Source organism: Sordaria macrospora, chromosome 3 (assembly GCF_033870435.1).
Source record: "Sordaria macrospora chromosome 3, complete sequence".
Lineage (NCBI taxonomy): Eukaryota > Fungi > Ascomycota > Sordariomycetes > Sordariales > Sordariaceae > Sordaria > Sordaria macrospora.
The window spans coordinates 3,065,698-3,093,399 of record NC_089373.1 but is presented as its reverse complement, the minus strand read 5'-3'; the positions used below and the strand labels follow the sequence as shown (position 1 = coordinate 3,093,399).

General features: G+C 50.7%; 7 protein-coding genes across 7 annotated transcripts; 3 read left to right on the top strand and 4 right to left on the bottom strand.

Annotated features, from left to right (window-relative positions):
- Positions 1-87: 87 nt before the first annotated feature.
- On the bottom strand, positions 88-1,733 carry SMAC4_04737 (uncharacterized protein; the record flags this gene model as incomplete). The annotated part of the gene is made up of 2 exons (XM_003346516.1): positions 88-1,510; positions 1,702-1,733. 2 exons carry the CDS (start codon positions 1,731-1,733, stop codon positions 88-90), a joined length of 1,455 nt encoding a protein of 484 aa, XP_003346564.1.
- A 529-nt stretch (positions 1,734-2,262) lies between these two features.
- Positions 2,263-4,227, top strand: SMAC4_04736 (uncharacterized protein). Its single transcript, XM_003346515.2, has 3 exons — positions 2,263-2,726; positions 2,787-3,044; positions 3,102-4,227. The coding sequence occupies exons 1-3, from the start codon at positions 2,653-2,655 to the stop codon at positions 3,775-3,777; spliced, it is 1,008 nt and encodes a 335-aa protein (XP_003346563.2). The 5' UTR covers positions 2,263-2,652; the 3' UTR covers positions 3,778-4,227.
- A 2,149-nt stretch (positions 4,228-6,376) lies between these two features.
- Positions 6,377-8,437, top strand: SMAC4_04735 (uncharacterized protein). Its single transcript, XM_066090168.1, has 3 exons — positions 6,377-7,166; positions 7,325-7,961; positions 8,031-8,437. The coding sequence occupies exons 1-3, from the start codon at positions 6,704-6,706 to the stop codon at positions 8,209-8,211; spliced, it is 1,281 nt and encodes a 426-aa protein (XP_065946524.1). The 5' UTR covers positions 6,377-6,703; the 3' UTR covers positions 8,212-8,437.
- Positions 8,438-8,981: 544 nt separating this feature from the next.
- Positions 8,982-11,507, top strand: SMAC4_04734 (uncharacterized protein; the record flags this gene model as incomplete). The annotated part of the gene is made up of 1 exon (XM_003346513.2): positions 8,982-11,507. One exon carries the CDS (start codon positions 8,982-8,984, stop codon positions 11,466-11,468), a length of 2,487 nt encoding a protein of 828 aa, XP_003346561.2. The 3' UTR covers positions 11,469-11,507.
- A 479-nt stretch (positions 11,508-11,986) lies between these two features.
- Positions 11,987-13,990, bottom strand: SMAC4_04733 (uncharacterized protein). Its single transcript, XM_003346512.2, has 4 exons — positions 13,197-13,990; positions 12,990-13,131; positions 12,564-12,924; positions 11,987-12,514 (listed from the first exon to the last, which is right to left on the bottom strand). Exons 1-4 carry the CDS (start codon positions 13,749-13,751, stop codon positions 12,271-12,273), a joined length of 1,302 nt encoding a protein of 433 aa, XP_003346560.2. The 5' UTR covers positions 13,752-13,990; the 3' UTR covers positions 11,987-12,270.
- Positions 13,991-16,190: 2,200 nt separating this feature from the next.
- SMAC4_04732 (uncharacterized protein) lies at positions 16,191-18,016 on the bottom strand (the record flags this gene model as incomplete). Its single annotated transcript, XM_003346511.2, has 4 exons — positions 16,191-16,684; positions 16,804-16,954; positions 17,080-17,168; positions 17,500-18,016. 4 exons carry the CDS (start codon positions 18,014-18,016, stop codon positions 16,503-16,505), a joined length of 939 nt encoding a protein of 312 aa, XP_003346559.1. The 3' UTR covers positions 16,191-16,502.
- Positions 18,017-18,224: 208 nt separating this feature from the next.
- Positions 18,225-22,341, bottom strand: SMAC4_04731 (uncharacterized protein). The gene is made up of 3 exons (XM_066090167.1): positions 21,943-22,341; positions 18,799-21,868; positions 18,225-18,731 (listed from the first exon to the last, which is right to left on the bottom strand). Exons 1-3 carry the CDS (start codon positions 22,035-22,037, stop codon positions 18,420-18,422), a joined length of 3,477 nt encoding a protein of 1,158 aa, XP_065946523.1. The 5' UTR covers positions 22,038-22,341; the 3' UTR covers positions 18,225-18,419.
- Between the last annotated feature and the right edge of the window lie 5,361 nt (positions 22,342-27,702).

The window sequence follows — 27,702 nt, the reverse complement described above, 5'->3', positions numbered from 1 at the left end:
GTTAGCTTCATGGCGAAATGAAGGCGCGGTTCGCCGAGAATGACATACCAGTAAACTGGGTATCCCCAGCGCCATAGCTTTGCAAGCTCATGTATCATATGGTTCGTTGACCTCCTCCTGATGGCCACTCTCAGCTACATTTCCTGCAGTGATGCTCCATACCTTGAGGCTGGTCTCCTCAACAACCGCCTGAGGTGGTCTAGCTCTGCCATGTCGTTGCTGTGATGCCCTACTCTGCTCTTCCTCTGAGCTACCCTCACTGCTGGAGCTCCCAGAGTCGGTGTCATCGGACTCCGACTGCGACTCCGACTCCGAACCAGAACTCTCGTCATCATCCTCATCATCAGGAAACTTCCACGACCCCGAACAAGTAGCCAACACCGACCCGCTCATATGCATCGCCGTCCCGCCCACCGCCGACTCCCTCGCACCCACCTCGAAATCATAACTCATCTCCACGCTTCCCTCCTTCATCCCCACCCCTTCCCACACCACCACCTTCCCGTCCCTCGCGCCCGCCCACACCTCAAATCCACCCACCTCTGCATTCGTCCCCGGAAAAACATCACAGCTCAACCTCTGATTCGTCTCCCCATCTCTTCCGTTTAGACACGCCAACAACCGATGCGTGCCCCTCAGATCGTACACCAAAAGCCCCCTCGACTCCCGCTCGTTAACCACCAGGTACCGCCCACAGGGGCTCCAAACCGTCTGCAACACACCTCTCCCTCCTATTTTTGCTAAAGAAGCAGCCTGACTAACATTCCACGTAGCCACGCACGCTCCGGCACGATGTAAGTCATACAGACCCAGGTTTCTCGTCCACGTGCCAGCGGCTACCACGTTCCCTCCCCCTCCTGCAAGACTCCCATAGGTATCAGGAGATAAGGGTTGCAGGGCAAGCGCAGAGACGGTGCCTTTCATGCCCACCGTCCGGGCCCCCTTCCCAGATTTATGGTTCGGACCTGTAGTCTTGATGGTCAAAAGGGGGGTGTCGGATAGACCGAGATCGGGACGGGAGACGTCAAAGAGCGAGAGACAATTGGTCGAGCCGGCGAGGAAGTGGGTGCCGGGATAGGACCAGATGAGGGAGGTGATGGGGAGGTAGCGCTCTGTTTCGGCGTGGATTAGGCGGAAGGTTGCTAGGGGTTTTGGTTGTTGATGTTGCTTATAACTTGATACAACACCAGAGGAGGTGGAATCATCATCATCGACAGAGGAGGAGGAGGGTGATGATGGTGGTGGTTGATGAGAAAAAGCATGGTGTAAATGAATCGGATGGTCGGTGCTGGCTGTCAGGAGGCATTGTGTTGATGGCTGTTCTAGGGCGAAATAGGGACAGGGAGCGATGGCTGATGTGGGCTCGGGTAAACAAAGCGTGCCTTGCGGGGTGAGGGTGAGAGGGGAGTTGTCGTCGCCGTCGTCTTGGCGGGAGAGGAGGGTGGACGGGAGGACGAAGGTGTTGACCCTGTTAGAGGAGGAGGTGAAGAGGGTTGTTCCGTCTGCGGACCTGTGGTTGGTTTGTTAGCAATTTGTATTTTGTTGTTCTTGAGGACTCTCTGCCTGGAAGAGTCGGAAGAGTGAGGAGTGAGGACTTGCCATTGGACACTTTTGAAGAATGAGTCTGTTTGACCGGAAGACCGACAGCTTTTTGTGATCTTTTTAGGTGCTGATGGGAATAGACCATCTGGGCTCGTGGACGTGGCCACGAGGTTGAGAGAGGGTTTCTCCATTTTTGATTTCTAGTGTAAATGGTGACAAGTGGTGATGATGAAGCCTGCGACTACGGAGCTGTGGTATTTTCCTTTGGGATTCGCTTTTCGAGAGGCACAGTTGTGTCCTGGAAGAATTTGCTTAACAAACAGACTTCAAAGTTTACATTTACCCCGCGATATATTACCCGTGTTACTGACGGAAACCACTAACGGGAAGGTGAAGTTACGAGTTTGAGTGAGTGACAATGTGAAGTTGTAAAAGAGCGATGGAGTTCTGTTCAAAGGTGGAAGCTTCAGGTTAGTGGTAGGCAAACAACCTGCATGTAGGGCCGATATTAGTGACGTTGATTTTGCGAAGTACTGAGTGGCCTAGGATTGCTGTCAGTGTACCTGAAAGGGGTGCAAGTCCTAACATCATAGTCAGTCGGCCAGTAGACCCACGTATTTGCGGCACTTAGCGCGCAGGCGGCGGCAGGCAACCTCCCCAGTTTCAGTTGCAGTGAGGACCTCTTTGACCACCTCAGGCTTGGCATGCATGGGAGCTGCTTCCACCTGACGGATGACGACGCGAGCGTGTTGTCCATCTCTTCTCCATCACCACACCGACTTCTATCATCTCACTTACAGACTCGCTTAAAAGAGAGTTATCGCGACTTGTGCCTACGAGGTCAAAATAACAATCGAACTCGACGAGCAGGAATGCGCTGCGATTATGCCAGGTAGCTAAGGTTGCAACGACTTGAACTCACCCAACAACACCGTCCCTGCGGTTCCACTCTCGGGTCCGACTACCGATACCGATATTGTTACCGAGTTACACCTCCCGTCTCATTCTTTCAATTGGTTGCGATCGGATCGCATATACTTCAACTTTGCTTTGAATAAGATCCCATTTCCTCCCAGTCAAGCCTAGTGTTCCATTTCCTGAGCCTTCAACATGGAGTCCTTCCTGCAGGGGGACGTCTGCCAGGACCTCCGTGAGATAAGCGTCGTCAACCTAATAGTCTCCATGTAAGAAAGCACAATATGGAATCAAAGCAAAAAGGAGGAAAGACTGATTGACCTCTATAGTGTCATTGTCATTGGCATGCTCATCAGCTATCTGCCACAACATGCTCGCATCATCTCGAGAGGTACATCAGAAGGGATATCGCCCTACTTTGTTCTGCTGGGGACAACATCCGCAACTTCTGCGTTTGCAAACATCCTGCTGCTGCCTAAGTCTCGCCAGGATATTTCTTGCTGCAAAGAGGTTGAGACCTTCCATTGCGTAGCTGGTCTACTTGGTATCGCGCAACTGGGAGTTCAATGGATATGCTTTACCTTCATGTTAGTACCCCACCACGATACTATGCGCAATGCCTTCGACTAACTCTTCCCCTCCAGTTTCGTTCTCTTTTTGGTTTTCTTCCGATACAACCCTGTGGAGGATCCGGACAACGAGGCGCTTGTCGAAGAACAGCCTAGATGGCAGACCGCTCTACTGGTAGCATCTCTCACCCTGCTCCACGGCCTGGCAGTCATTGTCGTCACGGGTATCTTGAGCACCATCGCCCATGACAAGCTCGCCCTCTGGGCCAATGTGCTCGGCGTCATGGCCGCTCTTCTCGCTGCTATCCAGTACATCCCCCAAATATGGACCACCTACCACCTCAAGCACGTCGGCAGCTTGAGTATCCCGATGATGTGCATCCAGACTCCCGGCGGGTTCGTCTTCGCAGGCAGCCTATTTGCGCGGCTAGGTTGGGCCGGATGGAGCTCGTGGGGTATCTTTGTCTTGACGGCGACGATGCAAGGCTTGCTGCTTTATATGGCCATCTACTACGAGATCCAGGCGCGCAAGGAGCTGTCTAAGACGCTGCTCCATGGCCAGGCGCCTTCGCATCTGTATGCTAATGGCTTCGATGACGATACGCCGGGTCGGTTCACCTCGCATCCGGAGCACTATGCGAATAGCCAGGACCAGTTGCAGACTATTTTGGACAGGCAAGAGAGTGATGCTGCTGCTGAGACTACACCGTTGCTCAAGTCTGGTGGAATTGGGAATTCGGGTTCGAATTAGGATGGAAGCCAGTCGTGTTCGATCGGTGGGCTATGAAGACTTGGGACGAATGCGTCGGAATCATCTTTCTGCGAGGGACCTATTCATTGTTTTCTTCACGTCGGTTGTACTCATGCACACTATGGCGTTAAATGATCGAGGCAGATGGATGGAGCTATTCTTTTGTGAATCACTGTAACGTTCGATCTTCGTGACGTTTTTTGATAATATACCTTTGAATTAGTGTACAAGTAGCAAGGGAAAGGGTGTGTGAAAAGACCCATGTCGAAACAGCTACCGTATGAATCATCGGAAAGTGTCATACAGGAAATCAACAAGGGGGATAATGACTTGAAATCCCATGTGCTCCCCTGGAAGTTAAAAGGGCGGATATCTTTATTCTGACTGTACACTAACATATCTCAATTTATTTTCTTCTCCAGTCCTTACCTACCAGTCACAATATTATCTCACCTACTCACACAATTCTCTTGCTGTTGCACCTTCTCCTTTTTATCTTGGTATTGATTTTAGTCAATTGTCGCTGTTACCAATCGAGTACCCGTGGGTGTGAGGTTGGCTCTCGTGCCAAGGCCATTTTACTTATACTTACCCTCTTTCAAAGGGTGGGGGAAAAAAACGTTCGGATATTTAAAAACCCTCGGATGATCTTGGTGTATACATGTCATGGCACGTAAGTCTCGAGGGCAGTGCGCACGAATAACCTAACGAATATAATAAATAATTAACTATAGAGAGTAAAAGAGAAGAGGAGGAAGTGCGAGTCTGGCTGACACGACTAAATATAAGAATGAATAGAAAGTGAGTTCGACAGGTAAATACAACAAATGAGGCATATAGGTAATGCAGCCAATTAGAAGACATAGCGCCAAGCTATAATAATACACCTATTCTTTTTTATTAGCAAAACGCATATAAATCGAAAACAAATTATTTTTTAAAACCTTTTTCACGTTAGCAAATATTTCTACTATATAGTTTCATACTATATTAATTTCTATCATTTTCTAAATTGTTATATTTACCTATTATACTTCCTAATATCTTATAGAAGGAGCCTGCAACCGTATATACCACGCAATAACTTATTAACGCCCGCGCAAAATACTAAACCTAACTGTAACGAACGGCAGTCTGATCTGCCTAAATGAGATAGCTGAAGGTAAGAACTATCAGTGTGGTTCGGTGAAGCCAAAAGGTTCACAACAAGTATGTGCGTGATACTAGTCTCAATGAACAATTGTGGTAACTGTGATCTTTTAACTACTGTCGAACTATCTGACAATCTGAGTTCTCCCGTAGTCCCTTTATACCTGCTCGCCCTCTGCGAGATATCTGTCTCCGGATGCTCTTGTCGAGCCCCATAGGTCTATCTAATGCGTGCCTGCTCACTGGTGATGCTTCGCTCACTTGCTCACTTGCTTACTTGCTCACTTCGTGAGCACTTCGTTCACTGTGTAAGGGTTCTACGAGGTATACATGTCATGGGGCTGGCGCCTAGGGGTGTTTGCCTGGCTTGAACTCTATGAAAGCCAGGCCTGCCCTCTGACTGGGTGCACTCCTGGGGTATGCCGCACGAACCACATTTTCGACCTTGGCGTTTCTAGCACCTTCGATATACGCACCTCTCTTGTGTATTTAGCTGTAAGCTCCATGCCATACTGGCACAGACTTCCCTTTTCCTCTTTGTCGAATATTATCACTTTCACCAAGGCCTACCTGTGTGTATACCTCGTAGAACCCTTACATACACACAGGTAGGCCTTGGTGAAAGTGATAATATTCGACAAAGAGGAAAAGGGAAGTCTGTGCCAGTATGGCATGGAGCTTACAGCTAAATACACAAGAGAGGTGCGTATATCGAAGGTGCTAGAAACGCCAAGGTCGAAAATGTGGTTCGTGCGGCATACCCCAGGAGTGCACCCAGTCAGAGGGCAGGCCTGGCTTTCATAGAGTTCAAGCCAGGCAAACACCCCTAGGCGCCAGCCCCATGACACACTGTGAGCGTTCTGCATGCGTTCTCTGGTCCGTCCTGGCTTGGTGTGTGACACGGCCTGGCACGGCCTAACTCGTTTAGGCCGGTTGTGTTACCAAAGCCATGGTTGGTCCGTGTATCCTCATAAGTTCGTAACATAAATACTTTTCTAATCATTAAAGAAATTAAAGAAACTAAACAAGAAAATAAAAAAAGAGAAGAAGCATCATTAGAAGTATAACTCTCTTTATTTATACTAATACTACTACTTTCTCCTCTATTTATACTAGCAACTACATCTCCTCTTCCATTTATACTAGCAACTACATTACCATCCTTAATACCTACAATATCTACAACATATACTAAAAACGGTACAAAAACTCTCTCAACGTAATTAGTTAATTTATATTAAACTATTACGAATTTAAATATAAATACTTCATATCTATGTAAAAATGGAACTGAATTTATTATAGGATTTTGACTAAAATAATATTATTTCACAGCTTAAATGTGCTAAGACTGTTTGGAGGTTTTTGATTGTTTGAGCGTTATTTCTCCCACCCACTGAAAGAGAGTAGATATAGGTAAAATAGCCTTGGCACGAGAGCCAGCCTCATACCCACGGGTAGCTACGTACCTTCCACTTCTTCATGTTACGTAGTGTGTTGGACCACTAATAAGTCTGTGCATCTCCACTTTTCGTCGTTGACGGGTTGCCCCCACTGGAAAGTGTCCCGGCCCCCCGCAAACTCCTGTCAATCTTCTACTCCGACAAGTCAACCACTTTACGCGGTGCAAAGGCGACACGAACGCCACTTCGGCAAACTTCTCGGGTTTCGAAAAATTATTTTTAATAGAGCGCCGCGTGTGTGCGACTGAACGGACAACAGCCTACTGCTGTAGAAATCTTCCTTGGCTGGTCACTGCCAACTCCCGATCCTGATCATGGCTATCACAAAGGTCGCCGGACCTGTTGGCTACCACGACAGCGACGATGACGACTACGAGGTGGTGCACCATCCGCAGCCCCAACAAGCACCAGAGATAATTGCGCCGCAGCCGGTTCCGGTTCCCGTGAACCAGTCGACCATCTCCAGTGTCTCGACTGCCGCCGTTGATATCGAAGCCTGGACCGTCGCTGCCCTCGAGTCCTTGCGGATCGCCAACAATGCGCGCAGTACTGGGAATCCGCTCGTGATTCCCTTGGACGGCGAACCGGCAGCGGCAGCAGGGCCAACCGATCCCGCGTCGAAGTTGCGCAATGTGGTGTTCGACGATGGTGACGATACATATGCCGCAAATGTCACGCCGCCGCGCCGACCTCCTTCGCGCCGAGACAGCATGAAGAGGCGCGAGGCTCTAATGAAGGGCAAGGAAGGTAGCAGGCAGCGACGGCGTTGGGAGAATGGTAATTACTCTCCCCCCTTTGTCATTCGGATGTTGTCATCGAGACTGAAGTCCAATTCCCACTCGTCACAATCCGTGTTGCATGCTTTGGGAACAAGCTAATCAGCCAATGATTCGGTCCCCTGCCTTGCCGCGGGGACCGGTTTTTTGAATTATTAGACCGTCTTGTTGGTGTTCCCAACGTACAACCGCCGCTGCCTTCAGACTGGCAAGTTGGGCCGACGTATCCCATCCACGACAATATGCCGTACCACCTCGCGCAGTACTGGGACAGGGGGCTCCGCGAGCGCGTCGAGGAGCGCAAGGCCGCCTTCGCCGTACATCGCAAGAAAACCGTTACGGCCACCAGCCACCAGTTGGGTGGAGGCACCACGGCTGTCTCCTTGGTGGTCTCGTCATCTGTTGCCAAGACCCGCGCAGATGTGGGGAAGGTCCCCAAGGATTTGCGTGCCACGGCCAAGAAGACACCTGCCGTCAAGGCATGGCTGCGTGTGTTGGAGGAGCCGGTGAGGGAGTTCGTTGTTCAGCAGCAACGCGGACAGAATGCGGCGGCCAAGAGGGAGCAGCAGCAACAAAAGTCTCGGGACAGTGGAAGCCAGGGTGATGAGCTCGGGTCAGATGAGGAGGAAATCCTCTTCACTGGGCGGAAGACAGCTGCAACTGCGGCTGCCGGTGGTAAACCCCCGGCCAAGAATGCATCCTCAGAAAGGGGCACAGAGAAGGGAATCCAACTGCTGCCCGACACGAGGATGATGCTTGATACTCTGGGGGACGACGAACACGGAGCCTCGTTCAAGTATGTTCACCTAATATCCAGATTTCTCGTGCCGTGTAAGAACGGTGTAACTGACAATGGTATCATCAGGCGATGGCTCACGCATTCCATCTCGGACTACTATGGGCTAGACTCCAAGTCGGTCTTCTTGGGAAATCCAGCGAGGAAGGTGGTGTACATTGGTCTGAAGCAGGTCGGCAACGGTCCTAAGAGGCGGGCTGCACCTGCAAGACAGATGCTGATACCGCCGCCGCTGTGGGAGATGTTCTGATCGGACTCTGCAGTGATGTGATAGCGGCAGTGTACCGGGCTTTGGATATGGGACCAGCGGACACAGCGGGATTACAAGGTGAGAAGGAATTCTTGCATTTAGACTGATCGCCACATCTAGTCACGGACATGCAAGACCAGTTCAAGCGGAAGTTCACTTTTGTTGCAACATGGCCGCTTTGGACTGAAGTGAAGCCGAAATGCAGCTGAGTTGTCAACCTTCCGTGATTGTTATAGCCCTATTGTGGCTTTCGACACTGAATCCGCGTGACCGGTAGGTGAAGTTTGAAACTCCTTGATGTAAGAGTCATAACCTGCTCCGTTGACCCCTGACGAGGAATGTAAACATTGCTCCAATCGCTGTCACGGCAACACATGTTACGAACAGCGCCATGGACGAAGGCATAGGTAAGCTGAAAGCCACCTGATTGGTCCTTTGGCCAAACCTTTGCTTCATGAACCCACTGAAACTGCCAGCTAGCCAGACGAGCTGTAGGTGCTCCGCATCACACCTTTCTTCCAACCTCTGGCGGTGGGATCATCTTACCCAGTTGGCTTTGTATTCATCATCTACTTTTTATACTATCTTTTTCCGACTCATTACTCATGCGGGACGTGACTAGAATGTGATCTAGTCCCCCCTAACCATCGCGTTACAAGTCTTATTGGTATTCATGCCACTCATTCGCTCTCTTTCGTCTGTTGTGAAACCACTCACAACGGGAGGCGTGCCTGGATAAGGGTATCACAGCATATCAGCCATCGAAAACCATGCGCCTTCTCAATATTGAGACACTTCAACTTGAGCTGTTTGACGGTGGTCCGAAATGTGCATACGCCATTCTTTCTCACACCTGGGGTCAGGAGGAAGTGTCCTTCCAGGACATGCAGGACCTAGCAAGGACACTAGGAACGACATCAACATTTGTCGATAACGGCTATTACACAGCATCGTCATCAAGAACCAATACCGGAACGAGTGGACCTGTCGACTTCGGACACCACGGAGCGACAAACTACCACCCCGTCACTTCAAAGAAGGGCTACTCCAAGATCCTGGGATGCTGCGCGAAAGCTCGCACTGAAGGCTATCGTTACGTCTGGATAGATACCTGCTGCATCGACAAGTCCTCCAGCGCAGAGCTATCCGAAGCCATCAACTCCATGTTCAAGTGGTATCACGATGCCGAGGTCTGTTACGCCTACCTCAGCGACATAAGTCTTCCGGAAGTAATACCACAGCACCAATCACCGTATCTGGACCATCCGATGTCAGACGGTGGTGGTAGTGGCGGCGGCGGCGGTGCGATGTCCACCACGGATGAGATAGAAGAGCTCCTTCACGGAAGCAAGTGGTTCGCGCGTGGCTGGACGCTCCAAGAACTGATAGCTCCGTCTGACGTCGTCTTTTGCGATCACTCGTGGCGAGAGATTGGCACGCGCGAGTCACTCAGCGACGACATTGCCGCTATCACGGGCATCGATGCTGGGCTGTTACGGATGGAGAGGAAGCTAGGCGAGTTTAGTGTCGCGCAGCGGATGTCGTGGGCAGCGGCAAGACGGACTACTAGGGTCGAGGACGAGGCGTATTGCCTGATGGGACTGTTTGATGTCAACATGCCGCTGCTGTATGGAGAAGGACAAAAGGCCTTCAAGAGGCTCCAGCTGGAGATCATGAGGCAGTGTTACGATCCTAGCATACTCGCTTGGGCTAGCTCGGACTCGTATGCAGTTATCGAAGGGGTGCTGGCTCAGTCGCCGAGTATGTTCGAGAGTTGTGGGGGGATTACTTGGAACGCTGCTGATGGGATTGCGGGTGATGACTATAACGCTGGTGGTGCTCACCAGCCCAACAACTTCTACCACGAGATAATTGGGTCCTTTCTTCTGAAGATGCGTGTTCCGATATCAGATTTCAACGCCCGACATACCGAGGAACATATAGTCTATAGATCCTACTGGGACGTCTTCGGCTCTCTTGACGACTCCATAGTTCACGTCAAACCTCCCACTCTAGGAGAATTATCCGACGACATTGAGGGTACCACTGCCGGTCTAATATACTTCCCTCGCCGCATCGAAGAGTTCGAATCTTCCTACCTCCACGACAGCCGGTTCCGCTCCTTCAACTACTCTTTCCTCAAACACAAAGTCAAAGACATCATGCTCGTTCCTCTCTTCGGCTGCACAGTCTTCTCACCAGCTTCCACCACGAATGTGCGATACACAGTAGGCATAACCTTCTGCACCGACTCAGCCGGCCACTTCAAGCGGGTTCACTTCCCTTCACGCTTCCTCATTCCTCCATCGGACCTGCAGCACTTCTTTACACCCCCCGAACCACCTCCATTGGAATACATCCAACATGGACATGAAAACGGCAGCCGTGGTCGGAACAGCTACCTCACCCTCCACCTCTCCCTAACAGGCACCGAGATCCTTCTCCGCCCTCCCGTCCCCAAATGGGCCCGCTGTCTAGTCCGCATCCCTCCTTCCCTCCTCCCCCAAACATCAGAAACTACTACTTCCCTATCACACCCTCCCATATCAATCTCAACCATCCAAGCTCACAACCCATCCACTTCTACCCCCTTCTCCATCTCCCTCGCCTCCACGCCGAACCTCATCCCTTCCTCTTCCTCTTCTTACTTCTCCTCCGCCTCCTCCGGTTTTTTCACCCCCACAATAGCAACATCCGGCCACAACCCTAGTCACAACCTCGAGGCAACAACCCACCACACGCTCCCCTGGTCCCTAACCCACACCATACCGCCCCAAGCCGACGACGGTTCCGGCTGCTGGTACCTCGACCGCTGGTCCGAAGTCACCGACCGCGCTGACTTCAGCCAGCAGCCGTGTTTTAGCCTGCACAAGGCAGGGGTGCCGCGGGCGTTGGCGTTTCGACACGGTATCGATCCGGGGTTGGGGTTCTTGTTGGTTTTTTGGGTTGTGAGATCAAGTGGGAAGGGGGCGGATGAACAGTGGCTTGAGGTTACCGTACTAAAAAATGAGGGGATGGGTGTGATGTGGGCGAAGACAGAGAGGGATTTGGTTAAGGTTTTGGGGGCGAAGGGTTTGCTTGTGATGGGGGAAACGGGAGCAGGTATGGGTGCTGGTGTTGGTGCTGGTGACAAAAGGGGAAGAAGGAAAAAGGGGGAGTGGGAGTTTGAAGTTGGGGAGGGAATGGTGCTGAGGGTCAAGATTAGGAAGAATCTGAATTATGATATAGCTGTTTTGGATTTTAGGGAGATGGGGTAGCTACCTCTGCCTGTCGATAGAACAATGCATAACGAAATACGTTTGAATTCCAAAAATGACAATTCCCTCCGTGTGTTCTTGTGTTATGGAAGCTTGAAAATACGATACAAGATATCCACACGGGCCTCATCTTCCATCCCAGCGGCAGGACCTTGACTGCCCGGTGACCATATAAGCACCAAAAATCCCTTCTTCTATCACACCCCATAGCGTACCCAGTAATGCGTTGGGTCTAGAAAATGCTTGGTATTTTCGTAGGTCTTAAGTCTGGTCGATTGAATTCTCTTCGTGAATTCGACTTCCGATTTGATCGGACTGGTTTTTTGCTCGTTTTTTCTTCTTCTTTTTTTCTTCGCCTTTCATTTCCAACTTTGATCATCGTCGATTGGGCGTTAATCTCTTTTACTCACCTTTTTGGCTTGGACGGGGATGCAACATCGATTTTTGACCTTCCCACAAAGTCCAGGCCATCAAATTGTTCTACAATCACTTTCACAAATTGGACCCTTCTGTGTTACTGCCCAACTCGGGTTTGATTCAGAATTTTATACAAGTATAGAACAACTGCCAACAAACCAACACATTTGGACAAGTTAAAACATCCCGACAGGCCCCAGAAAAGATGGCTACCACGCTACCTTCAGTTAGACACCAAGAGCAGCATTGAACAAAAACGCAGCCTGCTGTCCCTTCGCAGCGCCCGCAGCGGCGCTCGCCTGCTTGCAAGTAGCCACCGTGTCCGCGCTCGCCTTGCAGGCATCCTGGAGTCTCTGGCAGACAAAGTCGCTTACGACCTTGATGTTCAGGGCACTGCCATGGTTGAAATCCTGCCTGTTAACAGCCTGGAAGCTCTCCTCCTTGCGACCGTCCAGACCCGCAGTGAACTGGATCTGGGGGGTGCCGCAGCTGCCAAAGTCCAGCCCGGGCGTACCGTGTCTGCGGCCGAGCTTTCTGGCCTCGCGGCGGAACTTGTTGATAATGGTCGTGGCGGCGGCGCTCTTGCACTCGTTGGTCTGCTGCGCACACTGGGCGGTGCCGCCGGTGATCTGGCCCGAGTTGGCCGCGTTGAAGCAGGCGTTGTTCTGGATGTCGCACGAGCGGGAGAGCGCGGCGGAGGATTGCAGGAAGGTGTTGCCGTTGACGGAGAAGGGACGGTCGGCGCCGGCGGTGAAGAGCACGGCGGGTGCGGCGCCGCCGAGGGAGCCGGTGAAGGATTGGACGTTGACGGTACCGCCGGTGTTGTTGTCACCACCAGTGTTGTTGTCACCACCAGTGTTGTTGTCACCGCCAGTGTTGTTATCACCACCAGTGTTGTCATCGCCAGTACCATCGTCCTCACCGGTACCGTCATCCTCGCAGGTGTCGTCCTCACTGGTATCATCACCATTACCATCGTCAACGATATCATCGTTGCCAGTATCATCGGTAGTACCGTCATCCTCGCAAGTGTCATCTTCTTTACATAAGAGTTAGCATTCATGACAAACTTGTTAAACATTGACTCGTTGCTCGGGTACTTACCAGTAGTACCATCATCACCACCAACAGCAGCCAGGATCTCCTCCTCAGTGGCAGCAGGAGTAAGAAGGTTCAACGTAAAGATGCAGCCCTTAGCATCGTTCTCATCATCGCAGGTGTTGCCCTTGGCAGTGGCATCATTGAGCTATGTCACAGTTTCTCGTTAGTAAACCGGCCATTGCTAACAAATAATATCAAGAAAAGACATACATCACCAGGAGGGAAAGTAGCACTCTCAAGCGCCAACAACGGATCAGCACCCAATCCCTTCAACACCTTCGCAACCGCCAGCTCAATGTCCTTGTTCCCGGCCTTGCCCTCCTCACTGGCAGGATCCTGATGTTGGGTAACAGCCGCGATCTCCGGATTCGTCGCCGTCTCGTTGCAGATAACGCTAGCCAAGCCGATCTTGCCAGTGTTACGCTCAATGGCACGGAACAGAACAGCGTTGACCTGGCCGTCGAGGTCACCGGCGGCCTTGGCGTTAGTAAAAGCCTGGTCGGCAACAATCTGCTGCAGACAGTCCAGGTTGGTGACCTGGCCCGCACCCGCGGAGGCGGCGGCGTTGCCGAGAAGGGCGAAGACGGCGTCCTGGATGTTGAGAGGGTTGTTAAGCTTGAGAGCGGTGTTGGTAGCGCGCAGGATGGCCTCGTGCGAGTGCTCTTGGGGTACTTCGCGTTTGTAGAAGCTTGACTGGTAGGGGAGCTCGCGGGCGGAGGTGACGGTGGCGACGGCCAGGGCTAGGAGGGTGGCGTTGTACTTCATTTTGTCTGTCGTTTGGGTGGTGATAAGTTCTGTGATATGTTGTTTATGAACAGTAATGGTTGTTGTTGTATATGCAGGTTAATGGGATCGACCTGTCAAAGGGGAACCCGTGTAAAAACAAAAAAGAGTGTTGAGAATGTTAAAAGGAAAGCAAAGTTCACAGAACTGCTATCTAAAGAACGAAAGAGACGACTAAGACGAAGGTTGAAAGAACGGAGTGGGTGGTTAGCTAGGTTGTCTTTTCCATCTGTGTTCCGTGAAGAGGGCGACCATGGCTTATATATGTCCATGGTCGTAAGATCCAACAACCCCCTTGTCGAGAGAAGCATCCACCATGCGTTCCTTGATCTCCTGCTATAACACAAGCCCTGTACATACCTACCCTCCGGGTGGGCCACTTCCATCATTGCATAGTAGCATTGAATAGCGCCCTCATCCTGAACCGCTGCCATGGAAAGCCATGAAGCCAGGGCGTCGGCTCCGCTCGAAGCCGGAGCAAGAGAGCCAAGGAAGGAATTGTTTCATTGGATGACGACGTTGTTCGACAGGGGGAATGCGCTGGTCGGAGTCGGAAAGGCCTCGACTCCATGTCTGTTCCATGTAGCAAGCCAAGGAAGCTTACATGTTTTGAGGTATAAGCGATGAGGGCAAGCGTATAAGTTGCTACCCCTCGAACTACCTAGTACCGTAGTACCGGGCGGCTTTTGTCTGGGCCACCCTTCCCTGGTCAACAACGACATGTCGTTGAGATAGGGGAGGTACGAGGATGTAACCACTTCAAAATGAGTGATGGAAGATTGACCGCTGGGAAAACAGACAAACAGCAAGATAATGGAGAAGGGGAAAAATGAGAAATGGCCGCTTGGCCACGGAGTTCCTGCCCGTGGAGCCGGTATGCGTGAACAAGCAAGTGATGATGCTTGAATCTTCTGATCTTGTTCAAATTTTCCCACTTGGGATATGAAGATATGCTCAACGTAGATGATTCGAAATATGTATGTGCCACCTTAATCCCAGCAAAACCCTACCTTTACTGGTGTAACTCCTTGACATTTCCTCCCCTTCGGCCTTCAGTCGACACTTCAAGGTTGGTTTGGCGACGGCACGGTCCGGACAAGATCGTAACAGAAAGCATTGTCGAAGGTAGCTAGCTGTAGTCCCAGTGACAACCAGAGCTTGCTTGCCAATCCAAGTGAAGGAAAGGAAACATTCGACTTCGTGATCCGTTCATAAGATGAGACTTCATAATAAGCGCTTTGATTGACTGTGACGTTGTTCACCCTGTTCACCCCCGTTCGTCGTTTTCACAACCTCACTTCTCACTTTTGGAATGGCCTCGGCACGCCTGGTCGATATCGATAGGCGGTGGGCGGTGGCTGTCAATGACCTTGTCGCCTGCCATGTTGTATGTGTTTTGAGATTGAACCAATGTCCTGCCGTCATGGGTTGTTAGTGGCCGGTTCGGGTGCCTTGGATAGTTAGGTTGGTAAGTCGGATCAGACGAACAATGGAACTTCGCTTGTTACACAACCCTAGGAAGCCCCTTTGAGCCGCAAGGGTGAGGGGTTTCAAGATTCTTGGTGGGAAGAAGTGAAAAGAGGTTAGAAAGCCGCGTCAACACGCGCCCGGGAAGGGGAAGTTCAAAAGATGAGGTTGTTTTGTTTGTGGGGAAAAGAAGCTAGAAGGCAGAAGCAAGGGGTGCGCATGGGGGTACCCGACCCCTGCGATGGAACCGAAACCCACCGAGCGTTGGCAAGGGGCTAGGAGATAGTGCACTAATGGTATGTGACCTGGAATAGGTGGACAATTGTTAACATGGACATCCGGTGTAATGATGTTCGGAGAATTCCTCAGACGTTAACAAAACAACCAGGGTAAGCTAACGGTTCGGGGGCGCCTCCTTCTGGGCGGGTATCAGACGATTCTAAAGGACAAAGCTGTGCTTGATCCGTAGGGGGGTGAGCTCGGAGAAGCTTCAAGCTGAGGCCATGGAGATCTCGAGATCCGGCCAAGCTGATTTCTAACAATCTGGATACAGTATTAGTCTGTCCCGCGTAGTCAGTTGTTTACACCAATGCCGGGTCCTATGACTACCATAGATGCGTTAGCATTAAAAATATTCTGAGGTGACCTATCTTTCTTCCAGAAAGCTAGTCACCACAACAATTGCTGTTATGAGTCAACTGCCACGTTCTCACGACAGACATGCTCCAGCGAGCCCTTCTTAAACCATAATAATTTTCTACGAAGCCGGTCTAAACGAGAAAATGATGCCAAACATAGGGAAAACAAAAGTGCTAGAACCCAGCAGCCACTTAGCCCCATGCTCAGCACCACTGTCAGGTATGTGGGAGTACGTAGGTGAAGAACGCAGTTTCGAGTATATAGGAGTTTCCGTATGATCGGTCGTGACACTGTAGGTCGGTGTATATGCGTATGTGTGTCTTCTTCTTCTGTCTATAGGAAGGTCGTACGAAAATCGCGAAAAAGGAACCATGGAAAACAGAAAAGAATCCCGTTTTATGGACTATGACACGCTTCCATCCAAGCCCTCTTTGTCGCATTATTCCCGTACTAATACATTCTTTCCCCTTTGTGAACGTCTCTCAGACAAGCAAGGAGCGGGGGAAAAAAAAAGTGGATAGGGGGAATATCGAAGAGGATTCCCCCAGTGTAGGTTTGGTTATAAAAATATTGTCTTGTTTGTTCTTCGGTATCGGAAAAGTTTTGTCTCTTTTTGCAGCTGCTCGCTTAACCAATGACAAGCTTGCCATCCTCGGGGAACTCGTAGTTGGGGATCTCGAGGTTCAGAGGGGCAGGTCCTTTCCTGATACGGCCAGAGATATCGTAGTGAGAACCGTGGCAAGGGCAGAACCAGCCACCGAAGTCACCGGCCTCGCCGATGGGAACGCAACCCAAATGGGTGCAGACGCCTGTTTTTGTTCAAACACCAATTGTCAGTCTCCCCATAACGTTGTCGCGTATCCGAAATCCGAGCATCCAAATGCGCTGTCCTTCGCCTCGTTCGGAAAGGGGGACATGGAGGACGTACCAAGCATGACGAGCCACTCGGGCTTCTTGACACGGTCGGCATCGGCCTGGGGGTCACGGAGGTTGGAAACGTTGACCTGGTTGGCCTCATCGATCTCGGCGGCGGTACGGTGACGGATGAAGACGGGCTTGCCACGCCACTTGATGATGACCTATAAAGTAGGGAAGAGACCGGGGGTCAGCGTTCCATCCTGGCTTGTTCGTCGTCGGCAGGAATCGGTTGTGCCCAGCCCAGCCCAGTTCGTCGCTAAGGTGGTTTCGTGGTGGGAATCCTTACGTTCTTGCCCTCGGGAATGGAGGCGAGGTCAACCTCGACCTTGGCCATGGCCAAGACATCAGCGGAAGCCGACATGTTCTTGAGGAACTCTGTATATCACGAACGCCTCGTCAGCTGTCTTGAGTTCTTGGGTGTTCGTGTATATATGTGTGTTTGGGCAGGACGGTCTCCCCCCATCCTTGCTCCAACATCGCTCCAACACCCAACCATATCCGCCCCCGTATCGAAATGTTGTCATGGTCGTCGCATGTCGATTATCGATGAGTCGGAGTCGTAGATAGCTTCGCCCCACCATAACAGAGCCCCCTTGTCGAATTTCCATTGACCCGAACCCATATGTCACATCCCATCTCTTTGTTGGTATTCGCCCCACTGCAACATGTGAAGCTTCCTCCCAGGATCCCTCAAGTCAAGACTCACCCTGGATGGTGGACTTGGCGCCGGCGGCGGTGATGGCGCCCATGGTGCCGACCATGAAGTAGGAGAAGAGCATGTTGGTGCTGCCGGAGCCCTTGCTCATGTATTTGCCGAAGTCGGGGATCTTGGAGGCCTTGCTCTCGCCCTTGAAGGGGCTCTCGAAGGTGGAGGACGAGGAACCCTGGAGGGCAGTCGAGGTGCTGAGGGCGCGAACGGCCCGGGCGGGGGCAGCGGCGCGCATGGCGGCGCGGGCAGCGATCGAGACGGGAGCCATTGTGTCGGTCGATGGACTGTCTGAAAAGAGGATGGAGCGGAGAGAGGGGAGGGGCTGCGAGGGCAGGCGAAAGAACGAGCGAGGTTCTTCTCTTTTCGGAGTCGCGGAGACGGTGGACGTGGGCGGTGTTCCGGAGACGGAATTGACGGCTGCGTAATGCGGTCGAGACGACGAGGCCAAAATCACGGACTGAGGTTTTTCTGGGCCGAGCTTGGTTCCCACCTTTCCCGGCATGGAAACCGCCATAGCTACGGCTTGTGGCCTGAGGCACTAACCAACCACAGCGTCCGCCCAGCATGCTAGAGAGCTACTTAATGCGTGGGTCCTGATTGGATGAAACCGCCCGTTCGTCCACTCTCCGGTTTCTTCCGTCGCCTGGTTCTCCCTGTTAGTGGTGGGGCATCACCATACTGGCACCACAGCCCCCGAACAGCTGTCAGCGTACCAAGCGTGCCAAGACAGTGATGTCAATTGATAGTATTTGATGCATTTCCATTCGTTCCCTGGATGATGCTATTCCCAAACCCTATTTGCACTACATGCTGGCCTGCTGTGAGCACTCAATGACAAGACATGCAATTGTCAAAAACTCCCGAATCCAGATTGATGACTTGTAAACATTATCGAAGCAAATTTCTCGATCGTTTACTCAATGCATCCGCCGTAGCTCCTCGACCATATTGCGCATCTGCTCAACACTCGGCCCGAGACCCTCGCAGATCTCCTTCTGCGTCGTCTCATCCACATCCAAAAACCTCTCCAACAACTCCCCATCCAAGAACCTGACCGGCCCAGTCGTTCCATCTGTCTCGGGTCCCCTCTCCGCATTACGGAATGCCCTGTAGGAGTTGAAATCGAGCTCACCGACCGTCTTGATCACCGCCGCCAGTTTGTCCTGGAACCGAAGCAAGAGGTCCTGCTCACGCGCGATTGTGCCAAACAAGTAGATACCGCCTTCGGCCTATTTCAGGATGTCAAGTTGTTAGCCTTCCTCCTATTATATAATCCCCTTGAAAGAAGAAACTCACCGTAGCCAAGAACGCTCGAGGGATGATAATAGTGTTCGGACTGGTCTCGACCTTGATCGGGCGTATCTTGTTCACCTGTTCTCCCAGATTGAGCTCGCTCGTTATCCTTAGTTGACGCTGGTCCTCCGCCGTCACACCCTCAACATTACGTTGAAGCACCACCAAGTTGCCATTGGCATCGGCTTCAAGCCAAGACTCGCCCTCGACATGGGCCACAGCCGTCGCCCAGGCTGAATGCCTGTGTCTTGCGCACTCCACCAACTTTGCAGGTTCATATTTCTCCTCTTCGGTTTTAGCCTGGACGTACTCGACCAAGGTAGCCGACTTCATCATGTCAGCGACAGCGATGATGTTGCCATGCACCGCAATGTCGATTGGATAAGTAGTGCATCGATAGGAGGCAAGCTTAACGAGACGAGCCTCGGTGCTCGACGTCTCCTCATACTGGCTGATAACCACTGTCTTGTGGAGTGCAGCTACGATTTTGCTTCCCATGACGGCCAGAGCGCGGCAGGCTCCTCTCAGTTCGTGCTTGAGTACCAAGTACGGATCCCGGTTGCTGTCAATCCCAAACACCAAGATCCTACCGCGCTTGTCCGTACCTGCGCCACGGTCGGGATCCTCCAGGAAGCTCGTACCAACGATGAACCTCTCCAAAAGATTTCCGTAGGAGTCAGGCAGCTCTGCCCTGATGACGTCCTCTACTAGTTCGGAATAGGATGATGTTCCGAGCCTGAACTCCCTGCCAGCCCTCGCAAACAGGATCTCATCGACCAGCTTGAATGAGCTTTGGATGATCTCCTCGCCGTTGACCATCTCTCTTCTGATACACCCAAGTCCGAAACCCTTTTCACTAGGCGAGTAGGCAATTCTACGCACCATCTCTCCCAATTCCAAAGATCGCACATGCGTCCGTCTGGCCGTGTCAATCTCGGAAATCTTGATCTCAGTCTCAGTAGACAGGACGACAGCTCCCGGGAAAGCCTCAGAGTCAAAGGGACAGACACAGGTAGCGTCTTCAGCCGTCACAGCTGAGTAGATGATCCGCCCTTCTGATCCGTATATCAGACTAGGGTGCTCAGTCGTCGCAAAGATGCTGTAGATGCCATCTTGCTGTGGCAGCAAATGGAAGCGGGCCTCCCTGGTGCCAAGGATGACACTCTTTCGTCCGGAGAAGGTCAGATCCTCGCCAATGTTGAACGTGACCACGTTTCCATCTTCCATGGCGATGAACAGGGTCATTCCGGGCGTATTAGGCAGCACCTTGGCCAAGACGATATCGCGAGGGATGGAAGCATCATCTGCACTGCGACGGAGAGATTCGCCGTGTATGGGCTCCAGGGTGCTCATATCGATGATGGACACGGTTCCAGACGTCCAAAATCCTACCACACCCACATCCGATAACTGGGGCGCCACGTGGATGCAGGCTATCTGATCCTGTTCACTGACGTCCTTCTCTTGCACAACCGTCAAGTCGTTATCAATGTTGATGGAGACCAGGGTAGTGCCTTGAACGGACAAGAGCAGCCAGTGTTTGTTGGCTGAAGCATTGATGATCTGCCTGTCGCCTTCAGGAGCCCACGATGCTATCGTGACTCCGCTTTCCGCGTCAAGGAGAGTAGCGGCAGCTGTGGTTACCTGGAGCAGTTGCCCATTGTCGAGATTCGTCGTCAGTAGTGTCTGATGCTGCAGGTCCATCCCGCAGTAGTCCGCGACTTCCTCAATCTCTCCGTGAGGGTCGAACCTGAATATTCGTGTGTCAGTCAAGAAGGACGCGACTAGCGTATCCGCGCGCGAGGAGTTGTAAGATTGGAGGGAGAAGAGCGCCCGAGTGTGCTGCAGCTCACCCAGGATCGCAATATCCTGTAAACCGACACCGCTCCGTACACTTCGCAAGGTTCCATCCTTGAAGATACCACTTGCTGTGACAATACGGGCTTGGCCAGAAGAGTACTCGTTGCCCAGCTGACTGTCGTTTTCTCGATTCCCCATATCCATAATGGTAAAATCCGTAATAGGACCGATATTCTCTAGCACCTGGACCAGTTGCAGGATTTCATTGAGATCCTCGTTGAGGAGGTTGAGCCGGTAAAGCTGTGAGTTGCCGTAGTGTGAACCGACAAACAGCATGTCGTCACCCAGGTACGTCAAGACGTGGGCGCGGGCCGTCCTGCCAATGTTGGAAACATCCATTCCTGTGACCACTGCGCCCTCGGTCAGAATGGTGAGTAAGTGTAGGTTTCCATAGTCGTCAGCCAGGAAATAGTGTGTGGGGTCATACTCGGCCCAAGCGACGAATATCGAGGGCTCCTTGAGGGCAGACTCGACCTGCGTCTTGGTCACTTCGTCGATGTATAACAGCCGCGTTTCACCGATCACTATTAGACCACCGACATGTGGCTTTGCTTGTTCCGTGTTACGGAAATGATGTCTCTTAACCTCCTCCTCGACCTTTTTGACCGGAATAAGTATGCCCGCACCTGGGTCTTCCACATCTGCGTCGATCTCCCGGTCCCTAGTGGGATCGAACTTGGAAATCTCTGTGTGCCGGTCGTCCGATGTGAGGCGGTACGTCGCCAGCTTGGTTTCATTGGAATTGGCCTGATTTCTGTAGAGGAAGGCAACCTTGGGGATGCCTGTCTCGGTGTACAGGAAGGTGCTGCCCTTGATGAAGAGCTCGGACAGGCGCACTTGTACCAATATGTCGAGTGTCGTCGCCGTGCTCTTCCGATTGCCCAGCCGCCAGACCGACAGGACGCCCTCCCATAGGTGCATGGCCATGAACCTCCCGCTGGGATCGACGATGCATTTGTCCTGGCTCTGCGAGTCGCGCATGTGGCGCTCGCCCGGATCGCTAAATCGGTTCAAGGTTTTTAGTTGTTGGGTTTCGTGGTCCCATTCTGCCGTGAAATATTCGAACTGATCGGTGCCGACGAAAAGAAGGTCGGTCGGGTGGTCTTTGGGCTGAAGCTTTTGGAGAATCGTGATGGTCCCGTTGATGACCTTGGAATGGATCATGGATAGATGACCGTCGGCGAGCTTCCATATTTCTATGCGATTCGTCTTCCTAATGTTTTTGAATCAGCAACCAAGACACAACACCCAGAGCTTATGAACTCAAAGGGGTAAGGAGGTCCATACGCAATAATCAAGCTCTCCTCCTCAGGCGACAAAAGGTTGATGCGCAGAGCATGCCGCACGCTGCTCGGCCGGTGAATCGGGGCGACGTAGGCCATGGTGTATGATGCGGCGGGCGACAGAGGCTCGAGGTTTGAGATATTCACATTCGAGGATTTGTGAGATACATAGAAGTAATGCCTTCGTATTGGGGTGTCGTCACGGCGTCGGTTCTTTGTGGTTAGGGGAATGAATGCAAGCGTTGAATGATTTCCAACAGTGGTGATGCAACCGCCTGCGGAGTTTAGAGCAGTTCATCCGTTCGTTGCTGGGGCGAGCGGGGGCTGCAAGCTCTCTAACTTTCACTGTACTTGAACGCTACCCCGCGATCGCGACGCGTCAAGCTCTTGAATCTACCTCTAATAGCTGAACCATCACCAAACAAAGCCAATGCGACGAGAAAGAAAGTTTGGCCAAGGGCTGCTAACCGTGCAACTTTCTCTAAAGGTGCAACTGGGAGTAAACAAGTCATTCAATTCTCATTTGGCTTCCGTTCTCTCATTTCTGTTCTACAATTCTCAAGTGCCCATGTTTTTGTATTAGTGACTACGGTGGGGCCACGTTAGTGCCACTTGCGAGTAGTGACTGCCCATTTGTTTGCCAACCATTTTGTCCAATGGGTCTTCGATTTGTTCCACTCCTTCAATATCATCTTCCTCCACGCCTGAATCGTCCGCGTAGAATCCTCGTTTCCAGCACTTAGCTGTGATAGTTAACCTACAATCTAACCCTGGTTTGTTTGTTAGTCTGGCACAACAAACGCCCATTTCTACCCTCTAGCCACTGGGAGAGGAAAGGCATTCGGGGTTCGATCGGACGAATGCTATAGGGACCGCCGTCTTATATCTTCCAGCCTTTGAAGGCCTGGAGATCAGGACGCAGAGAGGTATCAAGAGGCTTCTGTGGCGTTTTCAACCTTTGTAAGTGTCTTATGAAGCTTCAAACGGAGGTGGAAGGTGCGCTCGTGCGCACAAACCACCGTGCAACAGAATTTAGGTAGAGCTCGCGGTTTCAAACCATTAGTTGAGGGTTAGACCAATTATAATCTTTATTTAGTACCTAAAAGAACTATTTATTATGATTGCAAACTGCATTTCATTAGCGATCCAGCCAAGGAGGTATTTATATTATTAATTGAGGAAGACACACTATATATATAATTTTTCTACTATTACAACCGCGATCAGATATATATAATACAATGAAACGACGGAAATGAAATTATAAACACTAGAGAATATGGTAATAAACCTTCCTAAAACGCACGAGTTACGTTACTGCAATTATTTAGTTATTAAAATAATTAATTACTATTAATACTTAAGATCCAATTTCCTGCAGAATAAAGTTCAGGACTAATGAAATATATGATTATGATAATATTTCCTTAACTAATAATAATAGTAAGTACAACTACAAAGTAAAAGTTTATTTGCAATTAAAACTGTGACGAACGGCAGTCTGATCTGCCTAAATGAGATAGCTGAAGGTAGTAACTATCAGAGTCGTTCGGTGAAGCTAAAGGGTTCACAACAAGTATGCTCGTAATACTGGTCTCGGTGATAATGATCTATTGACTACTGTTGAACTATCTGACAATCTAAGTTCTCCCGTAGTCCCTTTATGTCATGGGGCTGGCGCCTAGGGGTGTTTGCCTGGCTTGAACTCTATGAAAGCCAGGCCTGCCTTCTGACTGGGTGCACTCCTGAGGTATGCCGCACGAACCACATTTTCGACCTTGGCGTTTCTAGCACCTTCGATATACGCACCTCTCTTGTGTATTTAGCTGTAAGCTCCATGCCATACTGGCACAGACTTCCCTTTTCCTCTTTGTCGAATATTATCACTTTCACCAAGGCCTACCTGTGTGTATACCTCGTAGAACCCTTACACTTTATACCTGCTCGCCCTCTGCGAGATATCTGTTTCCGGATGTCCACGTAGACGTGAACCCCATAGCGTGTGGTTTACAAGCTGGCTCGATTCGTGAGTCTGGCTTGACTGGTGAGCCTGGCTTGACTCCCCAGAGCCCTTGCCTGCCCAGAGCTCTTTTCCTGCCTCTGGTTACACTGCCTAGCTTACGCGTGGCTGTTGGGTACCGGTGGCTTGGTTGGCCCGTGCCCGTCATTATCAGCTCGTAACAGTTCTCCAGTCGTCCCTTTATACCTCCTCGTCCTCTGCGAGATATTTTTTTCTGATGCTCTTCTGAGCCCATAAGTCTATCTGATGGTGGTGGCTCACTGATGGTATTGGCTTACCTTGTGGCCCTGGCTCACGCGTGAGCCTGGCTCAAGGTGTGAGCCCTCATGGGGTGTGAGCCCTTTTGGTTCTGCATCCTACTGGCTCTTATGGTTGCACTGTTCTGTGGTTGTTGTATCTTAGTGACTTAGTTGGCCCGTGTAACTCGCTTAAGTTCGTAACATTTATACATATTAGCAATATTTAGGAAATTTGTAATACTTTATAATAAGTGCTTAAAAGAAAGAAGGTTACTATAGTAATTATAATACTAATAAACTAATACAAAATATAGAAAATACTTGTATTAATACTACTAACGGTTGAGAAGTATAGTAACAAGTAAATAAACATTTCAAATAGTTCAAATCGCTACAAAAGTGGCCAATTTTCAATATTATGCAATTCGTAATTATGAAATTACATATGTGAAAATGTGGCCAGCTGTGGAGGGTGGCCAGATGTGGGGTGTTACGAACTTAAGCAAGTACACGGACCAACCAGGCTGTCGGGATGTGGCAGCCCCGCTCACGATTAGGACCATGTAATCTAAGACAAGGATTGGACCAGAGAGCGCATGCAGAGTGCTCACTGAAGGGCGGCGCTCACGAGTGAGCAGGACATCACCAGTGAGCGGACACACAACATCCAGTAGATAGAACTATGGGGCTCAATAGAGCAGCCGGAGACAGATATCTCGCAAAGGGCGAGGAGGTATAAAGAGACGACTGGAGAACTCAGATTGTCAGATAGTTCGACAGTAGTCAATAGATCATCATCACCGAGACCAGTATTACGAACATACTTATTGTGAACCCTTTGGCTTCACCGAACAGCACTGATAGTTATTACCTTCAGCTATCCCACTTAGGCAGATCAGACTGCCGTTCGTCATATGGGGTCATGACTGGTAGTATTTAGGTAGAGTTCGCGGTTCTAAACCGTTAGTTGGGAGTTAGACTAATTACAACCTTCGTTTAGTACTCAAAAGAACCATTTGTCACTGTTGCAAACCGCATTTCAGAGGCCAAATTTTCTCTTTGAAGGCCAATGAGAGCTCCAAAACTCCCTGCTCAACCCATGGCCGGAGAACCAAACTAACAAACAAACCAGTATTGAATTGTACACAAACGATGTAGATCATTATGCATCTCTTGCAAAGCTTGCCATGACCTCTGCCGCCAGATGTCCAAGGCTTCACGAGGCACCGTGAAGATCAACCAGAAGCAGCCAAATTCATCAGCTGTCAAGACGTTGCTGAGGTGATTGCCACTCCGTTTCTGAACATCATATTGAGAAGATCAAGCTTTCTTGTCCTGTTTCTCTTCAAGTACATCAAAGAAAGGTCGTTGAGCCTGAAGTGGGAGTCTTGACATTGGGGAATGGATATGGATATTGCGTGCGTGTGTACGGATGAACTCGAACTCCGATATTCCCCTTTTATGTGCATAAGCCGATTCTCGGAAACTCCGTAATGGGATGGATGCTTCAACAAGTCAGACTTGGAATTAAGTCAAGACCGTAAGGACTGTTTGGCCTCCACGGATTGCCCAATATGGTAATCCCTCCAAGCTATGTGAGCAACCTCTGGAACGAAAGCTTTAGTAGGTTTCCACGTAAGGAAAAGATGACAAGAACAAAACATTTCTTCCTCGCATCCCGAGCACGAAGCCCAGGATTGCAATGAAAATGACCTGAAGAAAGGAAACATACTGTACCTATGTCCCCCCGGTTGCCTGGCTGACTTGGTCTGTGCAAGTGCAAGTCTGGACTGGGCCCACTTATTGTCTGGGGAAGTGGAAACGGAAGGAGCGTTTGTGACGGAAACTTTCCGCGCTTACCAAATTTGTGCGGGATGTATCACGTGCAGCCCGAACGACGACAACGACATATGGAAAGAGCCATATTGAGGGGTGTACTGAAGTTCGACATCAAGCCACCTAACCACGATCATACCTGCCCGAGATAAATTCCTGCAGCAGCACATCTTGTCCCCGGTGAAACCCTGGAACGTAGGACTAGAGCATTGCCCACTGTTCTTCCATTTTCCTATGATGCTGTCCCAAGGGCCACTTCTTGCCTCTGGGGTTGGGCCAGCAGGCGACGTTGAGTGTGTATAGTATAGAAAACGAAGCTCAAGGCACCTCAAACAGTTGATCACTTCAGAAGAGGCTGATTATTCAAAACGGGTATTGATGTGTTCAGCAATGGCACGTTTATCGCAGTATGTACACATGCGAGACACTCGCATGTTTTCCCTCTTGGATAGGCCCGATCGAAATAGATTCAGGATCTTTGTGCTAACAGACTCCCTTAGGTTGTGGAAAGCCGGTATAACTTCTTTGATGGTGGCTGTGTCTAACGTGAAGTTCAAGTTAGCGAGGCTCATGTCCAAGCCGACAGCGCCTGGCGTCGCGAGAGTGGAGATGCCAGGCATTGGAATCCCAGGACTTCTCGTGCATCTGTGCTAAGGACCCAAGATGTTGCCGGTCTAATATCCCGATTTCCACGTTCAAAAGACGAGCCGCAACTCCCACGATCTGATGCCAGTGGCTCGTTCATGCATGAGAACAAGTGTGGTCACAAGATATGGAGTTAAAGGGCTGTGCCTCAAGAGAGAAGATGACTGCCCTCTTTTCATTGTCCATTGTTCCGGGCTTCAGACAAGCAGATGTGATGTTGGCATGGGAATCCGCTAGGCCTCGATGTCAAAGGCGCCAAAGTTGCGTTGACAATAAAGTTCGACATGAAGGATAATATGTGCCGAAATTGCTGGTTTCAACATGGACAAACTTGAGATGGCAAGGCTAAACTCTATGAGAACGAAGTGGGCAAAAGGAAGAGAGAATTCTGGTTCACTTCTCCCTCATGGGTTCCTTTACAACAGACGGCGAGACTTACGTGGCTCACCAATTCCACAAGCAAGTCACCATTCATGGCATTCGGCAGTTCACTTCGACCGGGTCCGACTCAGCTTTAGAGAAACTAAGGTGCAGGATGCCCAACTTCTCCATATGCGTATACCGAAGATCCAATGTTTATCAATCTGTCGCCGTCACCGGGACCACACTTTCTGTGCACCCCTTCACGGTCAGCCCAACAACTTCTTCTGCTGGAATACTTTTGGCACCCGACGACGAAGTGATTGGAGGAAATTAGCAGGACTATCAACAATCTCGAACTGCGAGTCAGTTTACTTTGAAGGCCAAAGAACGAAAGGTTTTTTTTTTTTGACTGAGACTCGCAGGACCGTCGGCCGCCGAGGTCGCAACCTTCACCGACGCGGACATCGGGCATTCACTTGTTGCCCCAAGCGCCGTGCGTATTTATTGTACGGGCAAAAATAATCTTTCACCCTGCATCGCTTGACCTTTTATTCCCTTCCACACCTCCCGCCAGGTCCATCTTGGTGTTTTCTCCCAACACACAACTTGCGACCATCGACCAAATCCCCGCAACCTATTGAACCGCACCACAACAACGTGT